This window comes from Catharus ustulatus, chromosome 1, assembly GCF_009819885.2.
Source record: "Catharus ustulatus isolate bCatUst1 chromosome 1, bCatUst1.pri.v2, whole genome shotgun sequence".
Lineage (NCBI taxonomy): Eukaryota > Metazoa > Chordata > Aves > Passeriformes > Turdidae > Catharus > Catharus ustulatus.
Window position 1 is genome coordinate 163,150,292 of NC_046221.1, and position 23,673 is coordinate 163,173,964.

The 23,673-nt window shown below is 46.1% G+C and overlaps 1 protein-coding gene across 1 annotated transcript in view; it reads right to left on the bottom strand.

Annotated features, from left to right (window-relative positions):
* The window catches only part of ZC3H3 (zinc finger CCCH-type containing 3), a 143,628-nt gene that overhangs the window by 35,610 nt on the left and 84,345 nt on the right, over window positions 1-23,673 (bottom strand). The window contains exon 5 of the mRNA XM_033068885.1: window positions 4,834-5,027. Within this exon, the coding sequence (XP_032924776.1) occupies window positions 4,834-5,027 (194 nt within the window). The remainder of the gene's footprint in view (window positions 1-4,833; window positions 5,028-23,673) is intronic.

The window sequence follows — 23,673 nt, forward strand, 5'->3', positions numbered from 1 at the left end:
AAAGGAGTGAGCACAAAAGGATCCCAGCACCAGCAGCACTAAAACCAGAGGAAACCTGAGGAAAGCAACATCCCAAATTTCCCTGCTCTCACACCTCAGTGCTTTGGGCTGGTGCCTCCTCTACCAAACTGTTCCTTATTCCTTCAGTATGATCCCAACACATTCAAGGCATGTTGAAGACAGTAGACAGGAAAATGGGTCATGATGGACAAACAGGAAGCTTGGGATGTTTCCATGGACATGGGGAAAAGGCAAAGCCTGACACACCAGAGCAAATCCTCCCTAATTCCTCTTTAAATTAAAAACAGAGGCAGAAGATGGGTGGTGGAAACATTCCAGCCCTGAATCCCTCCTTTCTTTCTGTAGAAAGGAGAGGTTCAGAGGAAGGAGCATCATTCCTGCAAGCACTGGGCCAGCAGCAGCGCTGAGCATTTCATCACCCTTGAAAAAATGGGAAGAGTGTTTCCGTGACATTCAGCATTTTTAAAATTAGTTGGTGAACAGGGAGGCCAGAGAGCACTTTCTTCCAGTACCATGGAGATCTCTGAGTGTGGAGTTCTCCCACTGCAGCCCAAATCATGTCCAGGAGCATCTGTCACCTGTCCCCAGCCTGATGCAGTGGAGGGGGAGTCCAGAGATGCTCCAAGGGCTGGAGCCAGGCTGGGTGAGTTGGGAATGTCCAGCTTGCAGCAGAAAAGGATCCAGCAAGAAGTTAGAGCCCCTTCCAGTGCCTGAAAGGGCTCCAGGAGAGCTGGAGAGGGACTTGGGACAAGGGATGGAGAGAGAGGACACAGGGAATGGCTTCCCACTGCCCGAGGGCAGAATTAGATGGGATATTGGGAAGAAATCCTTCCCTGTGAGGATTGGGAAGTCCTGGCACAGCCCAGGGAAGCTGTGGCTGCTCCATCCCTAGAAGTGTCCAAGGCCAGGTTGGGTGGGGTTTGGATCAACCTGGGATAGTGGAAGGTGCCCCTGCCCATGGCAGGGTGTTGGAATGAGATTGTCTTTAATCTCCTTTCCAACTCAAACCATTCCATGATTCCATGACCTTCCATCTCCCCAGTTGATCACCTTTGCAGCAGAGAGGGGAAACTGAGGCAGGAGGGGACATTACACTGCAAGATGGAGACAGGAAGTGAATCTGGATGCAGGGAAAGTCCCTCCCAGTTCTGAAAGGTTGAACTCAACCATACTTTAATTAATAATTTGTTTCTCTGGGATCACTCTTACAATGTATGAAAGATGCTTCAGCTCGGGAGGACTTCAAACTCCTATTAAAACCTCCACTTTTGGGAGCTCAGCAATGCTGGGTATCTCCAAGGCTCTGGAATCTATGGTTATGGAGACAATTTGAAAACCCTAATAAATAAAATCACATTGCTCCAGAGGCTGGCTGTCACCTCTGGAGTTTCCACAGCCACAAGCTCTTCTCCAAACAAGACCTAAAAACTCAGCATGAGGAAATCATGCAGGTGAGGATTTGCCCATGGAAAAAACCAGCCTGGATACTTGGAAAACCCTGCTGGAGTCAGCCCCAGCTCACAAAGTGCAATTCCTCTCTCAGCAGCAGCGGCTCGTGCCGAGATTGGGGTCAGGGCTGGTTTCCGGACAATGTCAAACCTTAATTTGCTTTCTGCTGCTTTCAATCTTGTATTTCCCCTTCTGTATTCCTTTGTGAAACTCTACATTGCCCAGGACCTTTTGCTTCTCTCCCTGATTTCATGGAAATTCCTCAAGAGTCTGGAAAACGCCTTAGCAGCTGGAGAAGGAAATGAAGGAAAGGTTCCTTGTGAGCAGAGAAACCCAATTATTCTGCTTGTTTAATTAATTGCCACGTAGCAAATGCTTTCCACACCATCCCACTGCCGATTTTCCAAGACTTCTGCAAACTGAAAAAATACATGGGTGCTGAAATACCAGTTATCCCAAAGGGAAAGAGCCTTTCCATGTCTGATTTCTGTTTCCTGATTTCCATGTCTGATTCTGAACTTTGTCTTACACAGGGATGAGTAGAGTGTGTTTAAACTCTGGGTTTTCTTCTCCATAATTGCCTGAGCAATTAATTATGCCACATCCAAGATCCCTATCAAGCTGGGAAGGCAAAAAAATAAAAATCTTTTTATTTCTGTATTTTATTTGCAGTTTTCTGGAGACAAGTGTGGAAGGCACAGAAATCCTCTGGGAGCAGAGCCACTCGTGGGATGAGAGCAAAGTTCTCAGCAGCTGCACAGGCCATGGTGATGCTGTGATTGCTCCAGGGATGTTTTTTATGTTCAAAGCACCTCCAAAAATTTTTCCTGGGATTGCAGGACACTTTTCTTATCCCCAAGCTGTGTGTTCTCCTCATCTCTCCAGCACTAACAAAGTGAATTCCAGAAGAGCCATGGAAATCTGTTCTTCCCATTGCCCTGGTAGCCTCAGGACTGATCCCAATACAGCACAGGGATGCAGGATGTGCATCCCCAGGACCAAATCTTAACTCAGCACCAGCACCTATCAATAAATCACTTGGGAATGCTATGATGGTGTGGATGGATCAGCCCCAGCACCCAGCATTATGTAGAGATAAAACCCCAACCCTATAAATCCAGGGAAAGAGCAGAATTATAACCCACTGGAAGCAAACTCCAAGCTATTAAACTGTCAGGAGCACTTCCTGTCTCTCCACTGTTCCAAACACATGGTGCCTGGCACTGAAAGGGAAAGGAAAAGCCGTTTTTTTCCATCTTTTAAATAAACTTTGTCAAGTGTTGAAAAACACAGAGCGTTGAGCAAACGTTCGCAGCCGATGAGAACACACAAATCTTCCGCCCTGCCAGGCCCAGTTATCCTAAGGCAAGAGGAATCTGTGGAATCCATCCCTGGGAAGCAGGATGAATTATGGGGAGAGATGAAAGATGACATGAAAATACTGATCCACAGTAGTTCCTCCTGTTTTGTGGCAGGGGGAAAGAGGTAACAGCAAAATAAGGAATATCTTCAAAATAATAATTAGATGGGATTGTATTTTATAGGGAATTATCCTGGAAGGGGATCTTCACTCCCAGAGTGGGATAATTAAACCAAATTTTCTGAATGAGACCCCACTAGAAGACGTGGTTTCAGTGAGAAAGGAAAAATTCAGGATCCCATCTTGCCTTGTCACCCCAGATCCCCTCAGGAACCCCCCACAAGCAATTCCAAGGCCTGAATCTGCAGAAATCCTCCCATCATACCTTTGGCTTAATCCTTCTTCTAGAAATTTGCTTCTAAGTTGGTGTTTCTCCATTTTTTCCCAACCCAGTGATGGATATTCACAGACAGGTCAAATCCATCAGCCTTTGCTGAGTTACCCAAATGAGACTTTGCTATTTCCAGACAAATTTAGAGACTTTCTTGCACTTGGATAAATAAAAAAAATCACTTTCTTGCAGGAAGGCAGAACTTTTTCCACCCATGTCCTCTCCAAAAAGTTCATGAAACCTGTTTTTTAAAAAACCTTTAAAATAATGGAGATTTTAAAGCCAAATGGGTCCAGCATTTCATCATCCTTATCCTTGGAAAGTTCTCCCACCAGTTTAAGCTCCTTGGTTCGTGGCTGCTCCACCTGGCCAGGGAGAGACATCCTTCCTTTGCTTGGCAGCTCCAGATCTTCCACCTTTCCAGTTCTTCCAGTCATCACTTCTCCCCAGGACTCTTCCTAATGGTCCAACTCTATCCAGAAATCTGTCCCCTGCTCGATCCAACAACATCCCTGCCCATGTCCTGGGGCTTCACTCCTTTTCCTCCATTCCTGCAGGATATTTTCTGCCTTTGGTGACATCTTCAGTGCCCAGACATGGTGCTTAAGGCAGAAACACCCTCAAGCTGTTTTTGTGCAGCCATCAACAACAGGCAGCTCCAATTCCCATGCCAGCACAAAGCTCCTTCCCTCTTTAATCCTGCTCTTTGTGGATCTAAAACCATCCAGGATACCCCAGAATTCCCACAGGAACTGCAGTGTAGGTGGTTTCGAAGGCTGCATCTCTTCATCTGCTTTCCCATCATATTTTGGCATTCAAGGCAAGGCTGGACAGGGCTGGGAGCAACCTGGTCTGGTGGAAGGTGGCCCAGGGGGATGGAACTGGATGATCTTGAAGGTCCCTTCCAATCTACACCACCCCTCACTCCCTGATTTCCAGCACTATCCATAAAAATCCTCACCTCTGCTCTGTTCATCCTTCCAGCCATGAAAATCAGCACAAAGCACTGGTTTTGCCTTCTCCAGCTTAACTATCCCCAAAAATTCTCAATAAACTAGTTAGGGACCAAAAATATTTGAGAGCAAGAAGAAATTTTAAAAATACTTTAAACTCAGTTAAAATCTGCTCTTTTTCAAGAGCCACACTTGAGGTGTCAAACACAGGAGGAGCTGAAACACAAAATTAATCAAAGCTGCAATGTAAAGCCAGGAATTCATCAAAATGGGGGCAGAATGATCTTCCCAAAATTTTAGGTCAATATTAAATGTAATTTGATGATCATCTCAAGCATATTCAACCTTGTGGTGCTGTTTGAAGTCATCCAAGACTTTGCCCTTTAAACCAAATTTAACGGCGCATCTCCACAAGCTTGAATTAAGTCTGACTTAAGAAAAATCTCAATTCTCCTAAACCTTTAATTTCTCCACCATTATTTCCCCTTCAGAGCTACTGCAAAGCAAGAACAGCACTTGGCACCATGGGATGTCCACACCTTCAAATCCGGAATCTTACAAGGCTTGAGGATGAGTCGCAACCCCACAGGCTGGGAATAAACAGCTGAAAACTGAACTCAGTGTGTTTTGGTCATGAAATGGGACAAATTGCTGCTCACCTGCTCTGATGGGAGTTTTGGTGCCCAAGTCCCTGGCCCGGACAGGACTGCTGGAAGTTTTGGAGAGTTTGTTGGCCGACACCCGGTACATGACCCCGCCGATGCAGCGGAAGCCTTTGTTCCTCCAGCGCTGTTGGACGAGCTGGGATTTGCCACCTTGGAGTGAGGGTCGGATTTGGTTTAACAACGGGGATCTGCAGGAAAAATAAAGTCAAGATCAGCCCAGATTTGGGAAAACGTCACAAGGAGGTGTTGCTTCATGAGCAAACCATGGGGATGGTTTGGGTTCAAAGGAACCTTCAAGATTATCTCATTTCAACCCCACTGCCATAGGCAGGACAGTTCCCACTAGAACTGAGGAGGTTTATGGAAGGACCAGGGATGTTCTTGCTGTTGATAAGGGAAAAACTCCAATTCTTCATGACTGACACCAAAAAAATGAGTTAGGGACTCTCACCCAACTTCTCCCACCCTTGCTTGCACCTCCAGCCCCAGCAGAAACAAGGAAATGGGGATGCAATCCCATGAGGGAATCAGCAAGGTGGGACCTTCACTGAGCTCAGCCAAGTTTTACAGAGTTCTACAAGCTTTGACATCCCTGGAAGTGCTTCAAAGCCAGGTGGGATGGGACTCTGAGCAACCTGATGCAGTGGGTGGCATCCCTGTCCATGGCAGGGGTTTGGAACTAGGTGGTCTTTAAGGTCCCTTCCAACTCAAAATATTTCATGAGTCTGTATTTTCAGTATTGTCATTCCTATTACGAATCAGACACCACAGCTTTGATATTTTTAGTCTCCCCCCAAATCTAGCTCTTGGAAGGATTTTCCTCAATCCCTGCATGGGACAAGTCACCCAGGAGCATTTCCATGCCCCACCTGTCACCTGGAGCTGATGCTGGACCTCAGCAGGGTCCAGTGGGTGGGGTTGGGACCTGTCCCCACCTCCTCAACCATCCATAAATTCATAAATCCCATCTTGAGGAAGTGGGATCAAGATGGATTGGGAATCACCACTCAGTTACTGTTGCCCACAACATTATTCTGAAGGATCAGTAAGTTCTGAAGTCACACCTGAGGGATAAATATCACAAAATCCCAAAATCTTTTAGGTGTGAAAAGACCTCCAAGGCCAGGAAGTCTAATCTGTGGCTAATCACAACTTTGTCAATTAGACCAGAGCACTGAGTGCCATGTCCAGGCATTCCTTGAACACCTCCAGGGATGGAGTTTTCACCTCATCCCAATGTTTAACAACCCTTTTCATGAAGAAATTCTTTCTGATGTCCTGAATCTCCCCTGGCATAGCTTGAGGCCGTATCCTCTCATCCTGTTGCTGGTTCACAGGGAAAAGAGGCCAACCCTCACCTTGTCACATGTCCCAGAGAGGCTCCTCTGCCACCCAAAAATTTTGCCCACTCCATGACCTGATACCTCCTGCACCACCCCACTTCCCTCCCAACCCACAACGCAGCTTCCCAGCTCATTCCTATCCATCCCCCATTATCCAAACAGAGCCACTGCAGCCAAATCAAATCTCCTCCAATATCACTCGCCTTCCTCATTTAGCACTAATCCAAACAGTAATTTGTTTATGCAAATTAGAGCTCTAATTTTGTATTAGCCCAAACTATGCTCATAATGCTATTAGCAGAACGTATATAAACCGCGCATTACCGGAGAATATCCGTAAATTAAGATCCCGCTATCCTATCAGCGGAATGCAAACCCCGATGAGCATTTCCTTTAAATGAACATGTGCTCCAAAGAAAAAGAGAGCTGGAAAATGGAATAGTTACATTTCCTAATGCTGAGCGTGACAGCCTATTCATTCCGGAGGGCTGTTGCCACTGGCTACCGAGCTCGGAATTTTTGCTGCCTGTTTTTTTGTGGAAGGGGATGGGAATTCAATAAATTCCTCCTTCCAGTTTCCCCAGGGTTTCCCCCTCATGGAACTGTTCCAGAGAGGAGCATCAAGTCTTAGTGACTCGCAAAGAGTCACAGAGGTGGCATCATTGGGTGAAGGTGGCGATGGCACGAGGGACACTTGAGTCACGCATGGACATCCCAGAAAACTCCAGCAAGGCCAAGGATGCATCCAGCACTGAAGAAAGGTCATGTGACTGTATCAGTACAATAAAAATAATATCAAAAATCCAACTGGGAGGGTGATGGAGACGATTCTCCCCCTCTACTCCGCTTTTCTGAGATCCCATCTGGAGTTTTGTGAGCAGCTCTCAGCAGTAGAAACTGTTGGAGCAAGTCCAGAGGAGGACACAGAAATGCTCCAAGGGCTGGAGCCCCTCTCTTCTGGGAGAGCAGGGAATGTCCAGCCTGGAGAAAAGAAGGATCCAGGAAGACCTCAGAGCCCCTTCCAGTGCCTAAAGGGGCTCCAGAAGAGCTGGAGAGGGACTGGGGACAAGGGGTGAAGTGATAGGACAAGCAGGAATGGCTTTCCACTGCCAGAGGGTAGGGTTAGATATTGGGAAGGAATTCTTCCCTGGGAGGGTGCTGAGGTGCTGGAATGGCATTCCCAGAGAAACTGTGGTTGCCCCACCCCTGGAAGTGTCCAAGGTCAGGCTGGATGGGGCTTGGAGAAGCCTGGGATAGTGGAAGGTGTCCCTGGCCACGGTTTCCAGGGAACTGGATGATCTTTAACCTTTCAACCCAATTCCAGGACTCTCCCAACTACAACCATCAGTTTCCTCCCAGTGACACATTCCTGGGAGGACCCCAGGATGCTCCATTCCCACATTCACAGGGGTTGCAGTGCCAATGGATTTGGGGCTCCTTTTTCCCAGCTGAACCAGTTCCTTCAAAGACTTCTTCTAATTCCATATATATATTCCCTATATGTTATGCCTGGTTAATACATAGAGATATCCACACACATCTATTTCCATATACAGTAATATTTGAATATATATATACCCTGAGTATATGTATTGAAATACAAGATCTATGTATTATATAGAATAATAAATATTGATATTTTTATACATATATCTATATATTATCACCTATATTCTCTGGGTCTTCTATATCCGTCAATTGTTTCTAGATATTATTGAATATATGCATTGAATACATATATTGAATTCTATATGCTCAGTAACATCTAGATATATTTAATAAATGTATTTCATAATATCTAGAGATAATTTATATGAGGCCCAGTTATTATTCTTATTCTTAGCATTTTATATTATTCATATATTATTGAATATATAGGATATATATTGAACTACATATATTCACTAATATACAGGTGACACATATAATACATAGATACAAATTTCTATACATTATACATTTCATATTTTCCTAAGTCTAGTAGAGGGGAGGGAAGAAGTCAGGGGTTGATCCAACATTCCCCACTCTGGTTTGTAAGGAAAGGTTGAGATGTGGTACAGCTGTGGAAGCACTCAAGGCATGGATATATAGATATAAAGATCTACAGATTTATAGATCTACAGATATACAATATAGATATATATATATATATATATAAACTATATACTATAGATATATAAAATATATACAGATATATATATATACAGGATAAATATATTTAAATAGATATTTCACATATTTAAATAGATATTGTATCCATATAGTTATATCTATATATTATATGTAGATATATCCATATATGTTAAAAATATTAGATACTTATAGAGATACATTCAATATCTATTGAATAGAAATTTTCATATATGCCCTAATACATTATATTATCACATAGACACACGTATATGAGATAATACATTAAATGAAACCCTTTTTGGTTGTAATGTCAATAAAACTCACCCTAAACCCTGCATAGCCCCAGGGGCTGCTCACACCACCTGAGCCTGACTCGCACTGGTTTAAGCACCAGTTTAAGATCCAGTTGGATGAATCCCCCAAATCCTCAGGATATTTATTTTCCTGCCTTGTTGCTCTCAGCTCACCAAAGTGGTCACACATCTCTCTCTTCTTTAGAATTCCTTAAGGATGGCCAAGCTCCAAACTGAGGGAGCCTCCAAATCCATTCCATGAATCTATGATTTTTTCAAGGATTTTGGCAAACAGCATCAAAACTCATCTCATTCCCCAAAGGGAGTGGGACTGAACCTTCTCTAATTCAGAGTTGTGGTATTTTTGAGGGAGACAAGTGACCTCTGGGTGGTCTCAAAGCAAAGCTTCTGCAGAACATCTGCTCAGCTGCCAAAGCCCCAAGGGCCACCAGATTGAAGCCGTGGAATCATCACAGAATGATATGGTTGAAAGGGATCTTCAAAATCACCAAGTTCCACTCCCCCACCATGGGCAGGGTCACCTTCCAATAGGACAGCTCATTCCACTGGCTTTGAACACTTCCAGGGATTGGGAGTCCCAGCCAGGAGCTCAGTTTGAGCTCACTGCAGGCTTGGTCACCTTCTGGACAGTGCAAATGTCCCAGCAGTGACGTCCCCTCATCCTTTATATATATAAAGTAATATTTATGAGAATATTTATTTGGCTTATTATTTATTATATTAGGCAGGATATTTATCATATCATAGGAGCCTTAGGAGATTTAAAATTTAAGGGAAATTATATTTTACATGGAAAAACCACAGAGGAGTGGGGATAGAACTCAACTTCCCAACCTTCACCTGCAGGAACCCTTTTTTCCCTCCTGAATCAAAACTGTTGCTCCCAGGTGGTTGTGTGGCCCCAACACAGTCACTAGTGTGGGTGACCCCCTCCCTCTTAGTGACATCCAAGCTGGTGGTGGCAGGGAAAAGCCACCGGCGAGGGCACGGAGCCGAACGCCCACTCGCTTTTCATCGGCGGCGGGATCCCAGCTCTCCGCGGAATTGTTACCCTAATGGAAAGGACGGTCTTTGGAAATGAACTGTATTGACAAAAGAGGATAAAATTAATGAGATAATAGCTGGGCCAAGGACCTGAAGAATACACTGGGCCCCCTCGACACGAGGGACTTGTAATTCCCTTTCTGCCGCACATCCCGCGGATCTAAAGAGTCCTCCCGTCCGTCCACAAGGCCCCGCTCCGGCAGGAAATTTCATTAACGCTGGAAAATAGGAAAGGTATTAAGCGTGGATAATGAAGGCTAGAGTGTGAACAGTGCCTTAAGATAGTCTTCTTTCTAGCCTTTGTAATGGGAGGCATGAACTTTCCCTTCAAATCCATTTCTAATCCATTTGAAATACTACAGCAAATTATCTCCCCTTCAGCCCGAGAGCGGCCGGCCAATTTACTCCGAATAGAAGTGACAATGCTCCGGAATTTATCGCCATAACCTTGACTACACAAGGTTGAGGGTTGTCTTTCCCCCACCCCCGGGGTGGACAGCGGAAGAAAAATTTTTAATGAAGAGGGGGTGGAGGAACAACATAAAAATGTTTAAAAACGGCAGCGTAGCTGGCACAGGTTCGACGTCGACTACAGGGAAAATCAGAGTCTGGTGCTAAAATTGTTACAAAGGGAGGTCCCAGGCTGGTAAAACATTTATGGCCAGGTTGGATGGGGCTTGGAGTGTCCTGGGCTAGTGGGAAGTGTCCCTGTCCATGATTTGGATAAGATGATCTCTAAGGTCTCTTCCAACCCAAACCATTCCATGATTCTGTAGGATGAGGTTTGGGTTTTTCCAGTGCATCTCTAAAAGCAGCAGCAACTTTGCCTCACTCAGAACATTTCATGTGCTGCTTAGTAGGTGCTCATGTCGACCAAGTCTGATTTCCCAAGGATTAAACACCACCCTGCTGTGTTCTTCACAGAATTCCAGAGGCATTTAGGTGGGAAATGCTCTCCAAGATCATCCAGCCCAACCATTCCCCCAGCACTGCCAAGGCCACCACTAAAGCCACGTCCCAAAGTGCCACACATCCACACAGATGTTAAATTCCTACAGGGATGGGGCTTCCACCTCTGCCTGCCCAACCTTCACATGAAAAAAGCTTCCCAATATCCAAACTAAACCTCTCCTGGCACAACCTGAGGCAGTTTGCTCTTCTCCTGTGTCTTGTTCCCTGGGAACAGATCCTGATCCCCACCTGGATCCACCCTCTGATCAGGGAGTTGTGCAGAGCCAGAAGGTCTCCCCTGAGCCTCCTTTTCTCCAGGCTGAGCCCCATTCCCAGCTCCTCAGCTGCTCCTGGTGCTCCAGACCCATCCCCAGCTCCGTTCCCTTCTCAGAATGGAGCTCCAAACCTGCTCAGAATGGAGTAAAACCACCAAAACTTCAGCCAGGAGCCAGCAAGTGATGCTGGGAAAATACATTCCCTCTTCAAATAATCAATGAAAAGTGGAAAAAAGGGAGATTTCCAAGCCAGTACGGAAATTGAAGGTTAAAAACCAAGGATGAGTCGCTCCAGCTTGCTCAGATTTAACACCGCCATCCTCTCATCAACACAAGATCATGTGATCCAAAAATCCCACCCAAACCCCTGCAAAAATTCCCCTATACTTGAAACACAAAATTTTTAGAGAGTATTTGATGTCTCTGAGCTAAACACAACCCCACGAGCAGAGCAGGAACATCCCAGCGGCGTTTCCAGCCGGCTGAAACGGAGAGGATTTCCCGGCGCTGGCGGCGATACAAGTGGCTCTTAAAGAATGGTTTTCTTTTCCTACTGGATTTCTTCTTTGGGCTTAGCTTGTATTTTTTTCGAAAGTAATCCTTACATAGTCAGAAATCACATTTGCATGCTGGCATTTGAATCCCGAGGAAAGAGCGGATCATCGCGGGGGCAGCGGTTACGGAAAGCAACAGGGAGAGAGGTGAGGAAGGAGGGAGCTCATCCACCACAAGCCTGGAAGGTTGCAATGGAAAAAGCCTCATTTGGGAGAAAAAAAAACCCAAAAAAATCACATTTTCCTCATTCATTCATCAATCCTTAGCAAACAACACAGGATTTAGGGCTAGAAACGTTCCTCACCAGGAATGCTCCAAGATGACTCTTGGAAGCTTCTCCACCTGCCAGATTCCTGAAGACTCCAAATCTACAGCTAAAAGCAAGTAATCCCACTAAAACACTTGATTTATGGGATTTTTATCAATATTGATGCTTTCACCTTAAAATAATAGAAGTCAAACCTCAAATAAACACTTTCTACATTAAAATTCAATTTATTTAAAGAACCTGATTGGAATAATTCAAATAATTCAGTCCACTGTTGATGATATTTGAGGTTGGAAAAGTGATTGTAAAATTAAAAATAGAAAGAGATGTGTGAGAAATGGATTTGTAAAGGATTTTCCAACAGGGATGTATCTTTTCCCAACACACATCCATAAATAGAGAGGATCCATTAGTTTTAAATACACAGTGACTGGTAAAAATGTGTTAATTTACCCATAAACAATTCCCTCCTTTCAATAATTACTTCTAATTATGAAACAAACACTTTAAAAAAAATCCCTACACTAATTTGGTTCAATTGAATCTGAATTTCCATTCAAATGCAGCTTAATGTTAATCTCAGGGAAAAAAAATAATAATCCATCCCAGATCTCATTTAGTATTTTCAAAACCTGGGAAAAATTAAGAATTTCAATGAGCACCTATTAAGCTCCTTAATTACCTAAATAAAGATGTACCTTCCCAATAAATCCCCCTGACCTGGAAAGGAAAATAGTTGCAAATAAATTTAACGGTTATCAACCAATGAGAATAGAGATTCCACAAAAAAAAAAAATCAGAAACATGGGATCATACCGGCAGTGAAGTGTTGTGGAGGATTTTTTTGTGGTTTTCCCCAGTTTCCACATCCCATAGAAGGATGTCTCTTCCCAATCCTTACGTAGATTGGATAACTTTTCAAATAATTCCACTTGGAAAGACCCAGGTATGAACAAAATATCCCAATCTCCTCTCAGTGGCTTCTCAAAGGGCTTTAAAATTTACAGGCAACTTTGGGCTAAACTGAAGGGGAACATTCCACAGAATCATGGAATAGTTTGGGTGGGAAAGGACCTTTAAGATCATCCAGTCCCATCCCCTGCCATGGATAGGGAGACTCTCCTCTATCCCAGGTTTTTTCAAGCCCCATCCAACCTGGCCTTGGACACTTCCAGGGATGGGACAGCCACAGCTTCTCTGGGAATTCCACTCCAGCACCTCCCCACTCCCACAGGGAAGAATTCCTTCCCAATATCCCACCTATCCCTGCCCTCTGGCAGTTTGAAGCCATTCCCTGTGTCCTGTCCTTCCATCCTTTCTCCCAAGTCCCTCTCCAGCTCTCCTGGAGCCTCTTTAGGCACTGGAATGGGCTCCAAAGTCTCTGGAGCCTTCTCTTCTTCTGGCTGGACATTCCCAGCTCTCCCAGCCTGGCTCCAGCCACTGAAGCATCTCCAAAGAGCCTCCTCTGGATTCGCTCCAGCAGCTCCACATCCCTCTGCTGTTAGACCCCAGAGCTGGCGGCAGCTCTGCAGGTGGGATCTCACCTGAGCAAGGTGGAAGGCCTGAAATTCCTCCTCTCCTGCTGCCCACACTGTGGGATGAGCCCAGGACACAGGGAATTCTTGGGTTCCAGCACACACAGAAGAGGCACATTCAGTTTTTCAGCCACCAACACCCCCAAATCCTTCTCAGGGCTGTTCTCAATCCAGCCTGGCTCTGTCTTTGGGATTGTCCCATCCATTTGCAAGACCTTGGCTTTCCCAAAGTTTGCACCGGCCCAGCCTGTAGCAGTCCCTCTGGATGCCATCCAATCCCTTAAGTGTCATTATTCCCTCCCACTGGATTTATTGCCATTTCCCTCTGAAAGCCATTCATTCCCTTTCATTCTCTCCACTGTGTCCACGAAAAGCCAGAGCTCCACACGGCACTTGGCAGCTCCTGTAGGACTCATGATCCTGCTTAAAGCCAGAGAAAGCTCTGAAAACCTGCCAAAACCTTCCAAAAACCACCAGAGATCCAGTAACACCTCGAGGAGCTCAGAGCAGTGGGAGAGGAGAGCTCTTTTCCTCTTTTCCCTGCCCCTGTTTCTGAAATCCCTGCTATTGTTTATAACCCAATTCAATCCTGTGGGAGATGGAAAGCCTGGATACAAACCCAGCTCCGTGTGCCAAGCACAAAAAACAGGGAGAGAATTTGCCTTGTGCTGAAGGATTGGTGTGGCCAGGTAAGGAGGGCAGGGATGGAACTGGGAGAGCTGAGGGTGTCCAGCCTGGAGAAAAGAAGGATCCAGGGAGACCTTAGAGCCTCTTTCTATGCCTAAAGGGACTCCAGGAGAGCTGGAGAGGGACTTGGGATAAGGGATGGAGTAACAAGGAATGGCTTCCCACTGCCAGAGGGCAAGGAAAGATGGGATATTGGGAAAGGATTATTGGCAGTGAGGGTGGTGAGGCCCTGGCACAGGTTGTCCAGTGAAGCTGTGGCTGTCCCATCACTGGAAATGTCCAAGGCCAGGCTGGATAGGGTTTGGATCAGCCTGGAATGGTGAAAGATGTTCCTACCCATGGCAGGGGGGGACCTTCAAGATCCCTTCCAACCCAAACCATTCTTTAAACCTGTGCCAGGGCCCCAGCACACTCACAGGGATGAATTTTTTCCCATTATCCCATCTAACCCTGCCTTCCTTCCTCCACCACTGCCCTGTCCCAACGTTTGACAACCCTTTCCACGAAGAAATTCTCCCTGACATCCAATCTAAACTTCCCTTGCCACAACTTCAGGTCATTTCCTCTTGTCCTCCCCACTCCCTGAGAGCCCAACCCCAAACCATCTCCTTGGTTTCTCTCCAGTCCTGGGCCTGATCCCACCCACAGCAAGCCACGGGAGGATCCCCAAAAAACAATTCCAACTTCTCCAGCAAAGTTTGCGCGACGAAAACGCCTCCCTGGAGATGAGACAAAAGACCCTCTGGAGAGGACAATTTCCCAACATAAAGCTGTTTTCAAGGTAGGTCAAGTCTCAGCCCAAACCCCCCCCTTGCCAAGGTCCCGTTAAACCGCTTAGGCTGAGCCTGAGAATGGAAATGCTGACAGTCCCTAATTCTCAGCTTTCCATCCCGCTGCTCTAATGCCGGCGGCGGATCAGTGATTACACCGGGAAGACCGGGAACTATTGTCCCGTTAATTAGATTCCTTTTACCCCCATTAGCTCAGGCGATTGGACAAAGTTCATTAGGGTTTAACTCTGATTAGCTGAAATGGAGCTCCAGGCGTTGCACCAGGCAGGTGTTGCCGTTTGGGAAGCTCCAGGACCTGTGTCCACGTGGATTAATCCTTAATCCCTCGCAGACAGTGTCCTACCACCCTCAGTGACAGGCTAAAACCAGAGGGAAAGCCAGAGCAGCTCCTAGACCTTCCCCTGTCCTGGCACAGAAGTGATATTCCTCCCTCTGCTCATCCCTGTAAATCCCATTTCAGAGCTCTGGATGTGCTCCAAGCGCTGGAATATCCCAGGAAGGCTAATTGCCGAGGATCATTCCAATGCTGTGTCCGTATCCCGACCCAAACGGCTCCAACTCTGAATATTTATCACTATAATCAGTCAGACACGGAGCCAAATCCCACTGGAGGCTTTCCCTCCTGCCTGCTTTCCAAAAATACCTGGGATAATTGCTTTTTCCAAAGATATTTTGCCTTTAAATGCTCTTTTCCTCATGCAGGAAACAGCAATAATACTATGAAGAGCTAGAACAGCTGATACATTTTAATTAAAGCAAGTATCTCGGACAAGGAGGAGGATTCCATGGAAAAACAAGAACTCAGCAAGCAAGAGGTTAAAGAAGTTCAGCAGGGCTGTGCTAAAGGGAATTATCCACTGGGAAAACACTGGCTGCCTCTGGAAAACCCCATGCCCACAGTTTGGACTAGGGATGGATACACATCCATTTTGAAAACTAAATTTAAATTTGATTGATTAATTAAAATTTAAATTAAATTTAGCTACAAAGGCAGTGTTTAAATAATTTTTCCCCTGAAGAACTGTTTTTTCTGACATTATATTAAACTTAAGGAATAAATAAGAAATTCAGATGTTGACTCCAAGCTTACTACAAATTTTAAGCAGGTGGGCTGCATATCCAAGGATTTATCCTGTCTTGTGATCTCCTTACCATTTATAAGCTGACCCACAAAACAACTGGAGCAGCCTTGTCAGCTCTGATTCCTTGGGATGACCCCTCAGTATTCCTGTAATTCCATGATCCAGTACATATTTATTAATATCAATGCTGTCTATGCTTGGATAAGTGTATATATAACATATATGGAATCACAGAATCATTTAGGTTGGAAAAGACTTCCAGGATCATGAAGTCCAACCTGTGGCTGATCCCAAATTTGTCACCCAGACCAGAGCACTGAGTGCCACCTCCAGGCATTCCTTGGACACCTCCAGGGAGAGTGACTCCAACATCTCCCTGGGCAGCCCCTTCCAACCCGTTCCATTAAGAAATTCCTCTGGATGTCCAACCTGAACCTCTCCTGGTGTAGTTTGAGGTTATTTCCTCTTGTCCTGTCCCTTGTTCCATGGGAGCAGATCCTGATCCCACCTGATTTTACCCTCCTCTCAGGAAGTTGTGGAGACCCAAAAAGTCCTTCCAGAGCCTCCTTTTCTCCAGGCTGAGCCCTCCCACATCCTTCAGCCTCTCCTGGTGCCCCAGATCCTTCCCAGCTCCATTCCCTTCCCTGACCACATTCCAGCCCTTCAATGTCTGTCTTGTGAGGGACCCAAAATTCCTGCCAGGACTGGAGGTACCCCAGCACTGCCAGAACAGGGAGATGGCTGCTACAAGAAGGTGCCAGTGGCCTCTTTGCCCACCTGGGCTCACGTTTAACCACTGCAACCAGCACCTTTCCATCTCTCCAAACCTTTATCCACAAGACTGGAGCATTCCATGAGGTTGCTGTGATCCAGGCGCTGGATCCAACACTTGGCTTTGTTGACCCTCACACCGCTGGACTCAGCCCATCCACCCAATTTCTATCCACCTATAAAATACATTTTATATATATTTTATAAATGTAGACATGCATAATTAATAAATACGGATCTATAAAAATTTGGATCCGCTTCCAAGAGAAAAAGAGAAAAAAAAAAGGTCCAACACTTCTGAGAGAGTCAGTCCATCAGATACTCACCAGGAAGACACTTAAAGGAACTCAGCTCTGACTTGGAAGATATGGAATGGATAAAAATGATTCAAAGGCCCCCATCAAGGGGCAGGGGGTTGGTTCCTTGTCCTAATTGCATTGCCTACATTCCAAAGGATATCGCTCCATTATTAAAGGGTCGGGACCATTTTATGAGCTCACATCTCTTCAATTGGAATTTGGATCAATGGATGCATTACAAGCTTTGCCTTTAAGAGCCTAATAAACAACAAGATGGAAAGGAAAATTTGCTGGAAGATGACGCTTTTAAAAATCCATTTCCAGGAGAGAAAACGGGACGTGGTGAAGGGGGGTGCAACAGAACCAAAAATGCTGGAAACAAAGTTGAAAAGGTCAGGATAAACCTGAGAAAAAAGGGAATTCTGCCCCTCTGCCCTGCTCCAGAGAGACCTGAGAGCCCCTTCCAGCGCCTAAAGGGGCTCCAAGAGAGCTGGAGAGGGACTTGGGACAAGGGATGGAGGGTCAGGACACAGGGAATGGCTTCCTACAGCCAGAGGGCAGGGTTAGATGGGATATTGGGAAGAAATTCTTCCCTGACAGGGTGCTGAGGCCCTGGCACAGGTTTCCCAGAGAAGTTGTGGCTGCCCCTGGATCCCTGGAAGTGTCCAGGGGCGGGTTGGATGAGGCTTGGAGCAACCTGGAATAGTGGAAGGTGTCCCTGCCCATGGCTGGGTTTTGGAATGGGATGGTATTCCCTTCCAACCCAAACTATTCCATGATTTTATAATGTGCATGCTTTCTAGAGACAGATAACTAGCTAAATTTATAAAATAAATAAATAAAACAACTTATTAGTAAAGTAAATAAATTAGCAATAAATTTGAAAATATTTAAAATCATTAATGAAATAAAAGCCCTGGCAGCATTTGTACTTCCAAACAGCCCAGAAATGCTTTTAATCAGGGACTGTGGGGGAAAATTTGGGCAAGGGGTTGGGTTATATAGGATTTTGATTTTGAAAATTTGGCACATCATGTTCAACATGTGCCCAAAGACCAAACAAATTAATTCCTGTTCTCTCAAGTCCAAATTAGCCCTTCCCACACCAGACACATACAGAGCTGTCTCCTCTGCTGACACCAGACCCAGAGCAATTCCCAAACTCCCAAAAACCTCACAAAAAGTCTCCAGGCCAACCAAAAAAAAAGAAGAAAAATGAGGAAAACTTCCTAAATGAACCCAAAACTTGCCTCCAGCTCGTAGTACTGACCCATGTTGAGATGTAACCTCCAAGGTGACTTCCATGGCATCATCATCTCCCTCTTCCCATTTTTCCATAGAGAAGTGGATGGAAAAGGGTTTTATGATGCTCTGGAATCCCTCTCATCAGCAGAGAGGTACCACCAGCACCTCTAACTCATGTCCCCATTGAGGATTTGGTCCTCATGAAGCTGCTCAGCCTCCACTCCCACTCCAGGACTCCCAGATGACTCCATGTGGAGCACCTCCACTCCAGTATATCCACAGAAAATCCTAAAATGTCACCTTCTGAATTAAAGTTGGATCTAACACCTGACTGAAAGGGAAAAAGGAACAATGAACCAGATGGGCTTCTGAATTTATAAACAGCCAACATCAGCATAAATGGATAAAGCAACAGCTGGAAGAGCTGGGGAGGTTTTTGGCACCCCAAGGCACACAGAAGCTGGGGCAAGACTTTTCCTGGGACTCCTGAAGAGCAGGAGAAGTTGTGAAGTTCACCTTTATCCACAGCATTAGGAAAAAGAAGTTGATTTCCCTGGTTTTCACAATTGGGAAATCAAGGCAAAGTTTCCCCTGGGAAGAACAGCACAGACATCCACAAGTGAGGGTTCTCCAGGAGCTGGGAGCTGGCCACCTCACCACATGCCCTACATAGATTTCCATCCACATCATTAGGAAATGTCTTTTCTCCCCTTATCCAACCCCAAATAATCACCCTAGAAATCCCTGCGACCAGAGGACCATAAAAGACCCCATATCCCAGGTCAGAAATCAGAGGGAAGAAATCAATCCATTACTCCAACATCCTGGATCCCTGTAATCAACACTAAGCCACTAAAACTGATTAGAACCACCCTGGTATTGTCCCAAAGATAAGCCATGAGCTGTGAATGGTGTGAACTGGGAATTGCTCTTCTCCCTGTCCCCAACAGAGCTGACCACAACCCAGCTGGACCCAAGACCAGCACAATCCCATCCCACTGACAGAGAGAGGACAGCAAGCAGAGCCTGGAGAAGAAGACAGCGAGATGTCCATAATTTATACTCTCCTGCCTCTACTTTATGGCTTTCTTAATTCGGCTCCTGCTACTATTAATGTAGTTAATGTTGAGATTATATCTATTTTCTGGCGTCAGGCAGTGATTTATCCAAGCCATTTTTCCGGAGCCGGCTCCCACGCTGTTAAATCAAGCGACTGCCAATTAAGTGCTGACTGGGGAAGTGGATGCAATCTTAACAGAGATCTAACCACAAATTAATCCGGGCGTTCCAGCTCGCGAGGCCGAAGCGCTGAACCGCGCCGAGTTGGGAAAACAGAAAACAAAAACAACCCCCAAAACAAAGGGAAAAAATAAAACCCACCACTGGCTTGGAGAAGAAAAGAAGGAAATCGTCTTTCCCAGTGGGATGGTGCTCATCAGTCAGGCTTTTTGGGGGGTTAATTGTTTTCAGGGTCATCACCCAGCAATCAAAACCAGGCAGCAGGAGGAGCATGGATTGGGAATGCAAGGGTGGGTTTGGAAATATCTACTTGGCAGACTAAAGGTGGGAATGGGAGCTCTTTGATCCACCAGCAGCTCCAGGTATCCCAGAGTTCATGCAAGATGAAGCTGCCTGCAGGTTTGTAGAAGAGTCCAGCCACCTGCCTAGTGTCAATTTTTGAAGTGAAATCATGAAATCCTGGAATGGTTTGGGTTGGAAGAGAGTTTAAAGATCATCTCATCCCAACCCTTCTGCCATGGGCAGGGACACCTTCCACTAGACCAGGTTGATCTAAGCCTCATCCAACCTGGCCCTGGAGACTTCCATGGATGAGGCAGTCACAGCTTCTCTGGACAAATCCCAAATTCTTCTGGATGTCCCAGTGCCCCAGGATAGGATGCACCATAATCATCAACAGCAATGCCCAGAGGTTTTCAGGAGAGATCAAGGAATGTTTGAGGTTGGAAAGAATCCCTGGAAGTCTGGCCCAGCCCCCTGTTCAAGCAGGGCCATCCAGAACCAGTTGCCAACCACCAGGTCTAGATGATGGTTTTAAACTGACAGAGGGAAGGATTAGATGGGATATTGGGAAGGAATCCTTCCCTGGGAGGGTGGTGAGACCCTGAAATGAAATTCCCAGAGAAGCTGTGGCTGTCCCTGGATCCCTGGAAGTGTCCACAGCCAGGTTGGATGGGGCTTGGAGCAACCTGGTCCAGTGGAAGGTGACTCTGCCCATGGCAGGGAGATGGAACTCAATGATCTTGAAAGTCCCTTCCCACCCAAACCCTTCCATGATTTTCAAATTGCTTAAGGTGGAAGATCTCACACCAAAGGTTGAGAAGTTCTGGGGTTCCCCAGTACCTTGGTGGGACTGGCTAGGCTCCATCACCTTGGATGCACCTGGATACCAGCTCACATTAGCACATCCCTATGCCAGGGAGGTACCAAAATGCCCATGGAGCATCTCCATGGATGTCACCATCTGCAGGAGGACACAGCATGACCTTGTTCAGGAGGGTCCCCTTTGGCAGGTGGCCACCAGGAACCACAGAAATCACTCCAAACCTGTTGTCTTGCCTTCAGAAAAAAAGTAAAACAGCTCTGCTCCTCCTCAGCCTGCGACTCAATCATTAGAAATCCTTCCCTGCATCCATGATTTGCCTTGGGAGCCATAAGGAAGAGCAATACACGACACTGAAAGTGATTATTAATAATGGTGATGAGTCGTTGAGATAACAGCTCATGATAAGTGGGGAACGCTTTTATGGTCCTTGAATATTGAGCAGGATTTAAAAATATTAAAAATAAAACAGTAGGAAAAATCCAACACAGTCCAATCAGGGCAGTATGGAAATTCCTAAGATCATGGTGTTCCACAGCCACCCCAACAGTCAGAGATTAAATCAAAGGACAAGAATAAACAGGTGAAAGGCTGCAGTGTGTCCTGACAGGTGAAAAGGGACCTTTGGGAGGGATGGGAGCAATTCCTGCCAGCTGCAGAAATCCAATCTGAGGGAAACACCATCCAGAGCTCCCATCATAAATACTCAATCAACGAGGACAAACTACTCTGTGTCTCCATCACAGAAAAAGGAACCTGTCCCTGAAGAAGAGAAGGCTCCAAGAATCTCAGAGCCCTTCCAGGGCCCAAAGGGGCTCCAGGAGAGCTGGAGAAGGACTTCGGACCAGTGATGGAGAGACAGGACACAGGGAATGGCTTCTCACTGCCAGAGGGCAGGGTTGGATGGGATATTGGGAAGGAATTCTCCTAGGTGGCACAATGGGAGCCACCACCTGGCTTGGCAATGTGGAAGGAAAATTTCCAGCTTTGTGCTTCGCCTTGGGAATCCCAAAGTGGTTCCCTGGCATGAGACAACCCACACCACCAGAATGCAGTGATGGAAATGGGATGATACTACAAACAAACACTTGGCCATGTGTGCTGGAATCTGGGAATTTCCCCCATATCCTGGGCTCATCCCACAGTTTGGAAAGCAGGTGAGGGAGGGATTCTGCCCCTTTGCCCCACTCAGGTGAGATTCCACCTGCAGAGCTGCCTCCAGCTCTGGGGCCCAACACCAGAAGGACGTGGAGCTGCTGGAGGGAGTCCAGAGGAGGCTGCAGAGATGTTCCAAGGGCTGGAACCCCTCTGCTCTGGAGCCAGGTTGGGAGAGCTGGGAATGTCCAGCCTGGAGAAGAGAAAGCTCCAGAGAGAGCTCAGAGCCCCTTCCAGTGCCTAAAGTGGTTCCAGGAGAGATGGAGAGAGACTTTGGACAAGGGATGGAGGGGACAGGACACAGGGAATGGCTTCCCACTGCCAGAGGGCAAGGATAGATGGGATATTGGGAAGGAATTCTTTCCCTGGGAAGGTGCTGAGGCGCTGGCACAGGCTGCCCAGAGAAGCTGTGGCTGTTCCATCCCTGGAAGTGTCCAAGGCCAGGCTGGATGGGGCTAGAAGCAACCTGGGATAGTGGAAGGGAATCCCTGCCCACAGCAGGGGGTTTTAATGAGATGATCTTAAAAAGTTCTTTCCAACCCCTGTCATCTGATGATTCCATGATTTTTCAAAGCAATTAAAAATCCTAAAGTGGTTGAAGTGCACGCAGGGACTCCAAGGGGAGCTGGGGAAGCCTTTACCCAATTTCTCCCATGGAAGCTCTGCCCTGCTCCAAAACCCTCAGTGCTTTCCATGTGCTGTGATGCCACACAATTATCTCAGCTTTACACTCAAATTAAGTCCTCAAATACCATCAGGGAATACTTTAAGCAGGACTTCAGAAAGTCCTTATTAATCTTAGCATTAAAATAATACACATTCATCTCCAGCAATAGGTGAGCCAGCAACCTGATGAATACATTACCCTAAGGTTTTGCATTAAAAAGGATAAATTCCTTGAATTTAGCTGACAAAACCCCACTCACACAAAGGGATTCCAGGTCACCTTCACCGTGACGGTGTCGATCCTACTGCAACCAATTGGTGAGATTAGCTCTGAACCACTGGGGGAGAAGGGGCTGAGGAGTTTGAATTATGCAAGCAGACTAAAAACTATTGATTATTGTAAAGTTGGTTTACTACCACCCTTAAACCTGGTCTAAAAGCGGTATTTAAACCAGTGTTTAATTATGTGAGCTGGATCCACAGCAGTGGAGTTTTTTAGCTCTTCCTTTTCCAATCTGAAGCCTCATCCAGGTTCTTTCTGGTCACATCATTGGTTAATTTTGAGGAAATCCAGCACGGGTTAGGTGCTGCACAAAACATAACGTGAGGAACATCTTGGCCCCGAGATCCAGGTTTGTAACTCATGCTTGGAACCAGGTCCTCAGCCAAATCCTCTGCTCCACTGACAACGTCCTTTAAATCACATTTTAACATAGATCCAATGAATGCAGCTCTTGCTAAACCAGACAATTTCTGAGCACTGTGTCTTCTTGGTTGGGTTTAAAAGTGGTCAAGAAGTTGAGGTAAATCCCAACTTTTTCCTCTCTTCATTTTGATGGGACCTGAAACCACCTGAAGGTGGTTCCTTCCCCAATAATTAACCCCCAAAGTGACAATTCTGAACTGTGGGGATGCTCCTCTAGGTATGATTTGTTTTATTTCTTTCAAATCCCATCAGAATATCCTGGATCTACCTGTATCCCACTCTCTGTGTCCTCAGGACAAACGGGTTGGAGAAGGAGCTTTTCCTGATTTTCATGATCCTGATCTCATGTCCTTCTAGTGAGGAGATGCCAGGAGGAGCATGGCAAGGAGCTCACACTCCAAAGGGCTCAACAGGAGACAGTGGCAATGGAAAGGTCCAACAATGGGAAGGGAAAACTCCTGAAATGGGCTCATCTATGGATGGGCAACATCCCAAGCCCACAGTCCAACCACCATGAGCTCTGGTGGCACCAACAGCATTTTCCCAAAGCTGATTTAACCCTACATGGATGGGCCCAACACCTCCTCACAATGTTGAAGCAACACTTTGTGAGTTGTCCCAGCTGGTTCTATGGGAAGTTTTGCCATGGGAATGTCCATCACAGATAACCCCA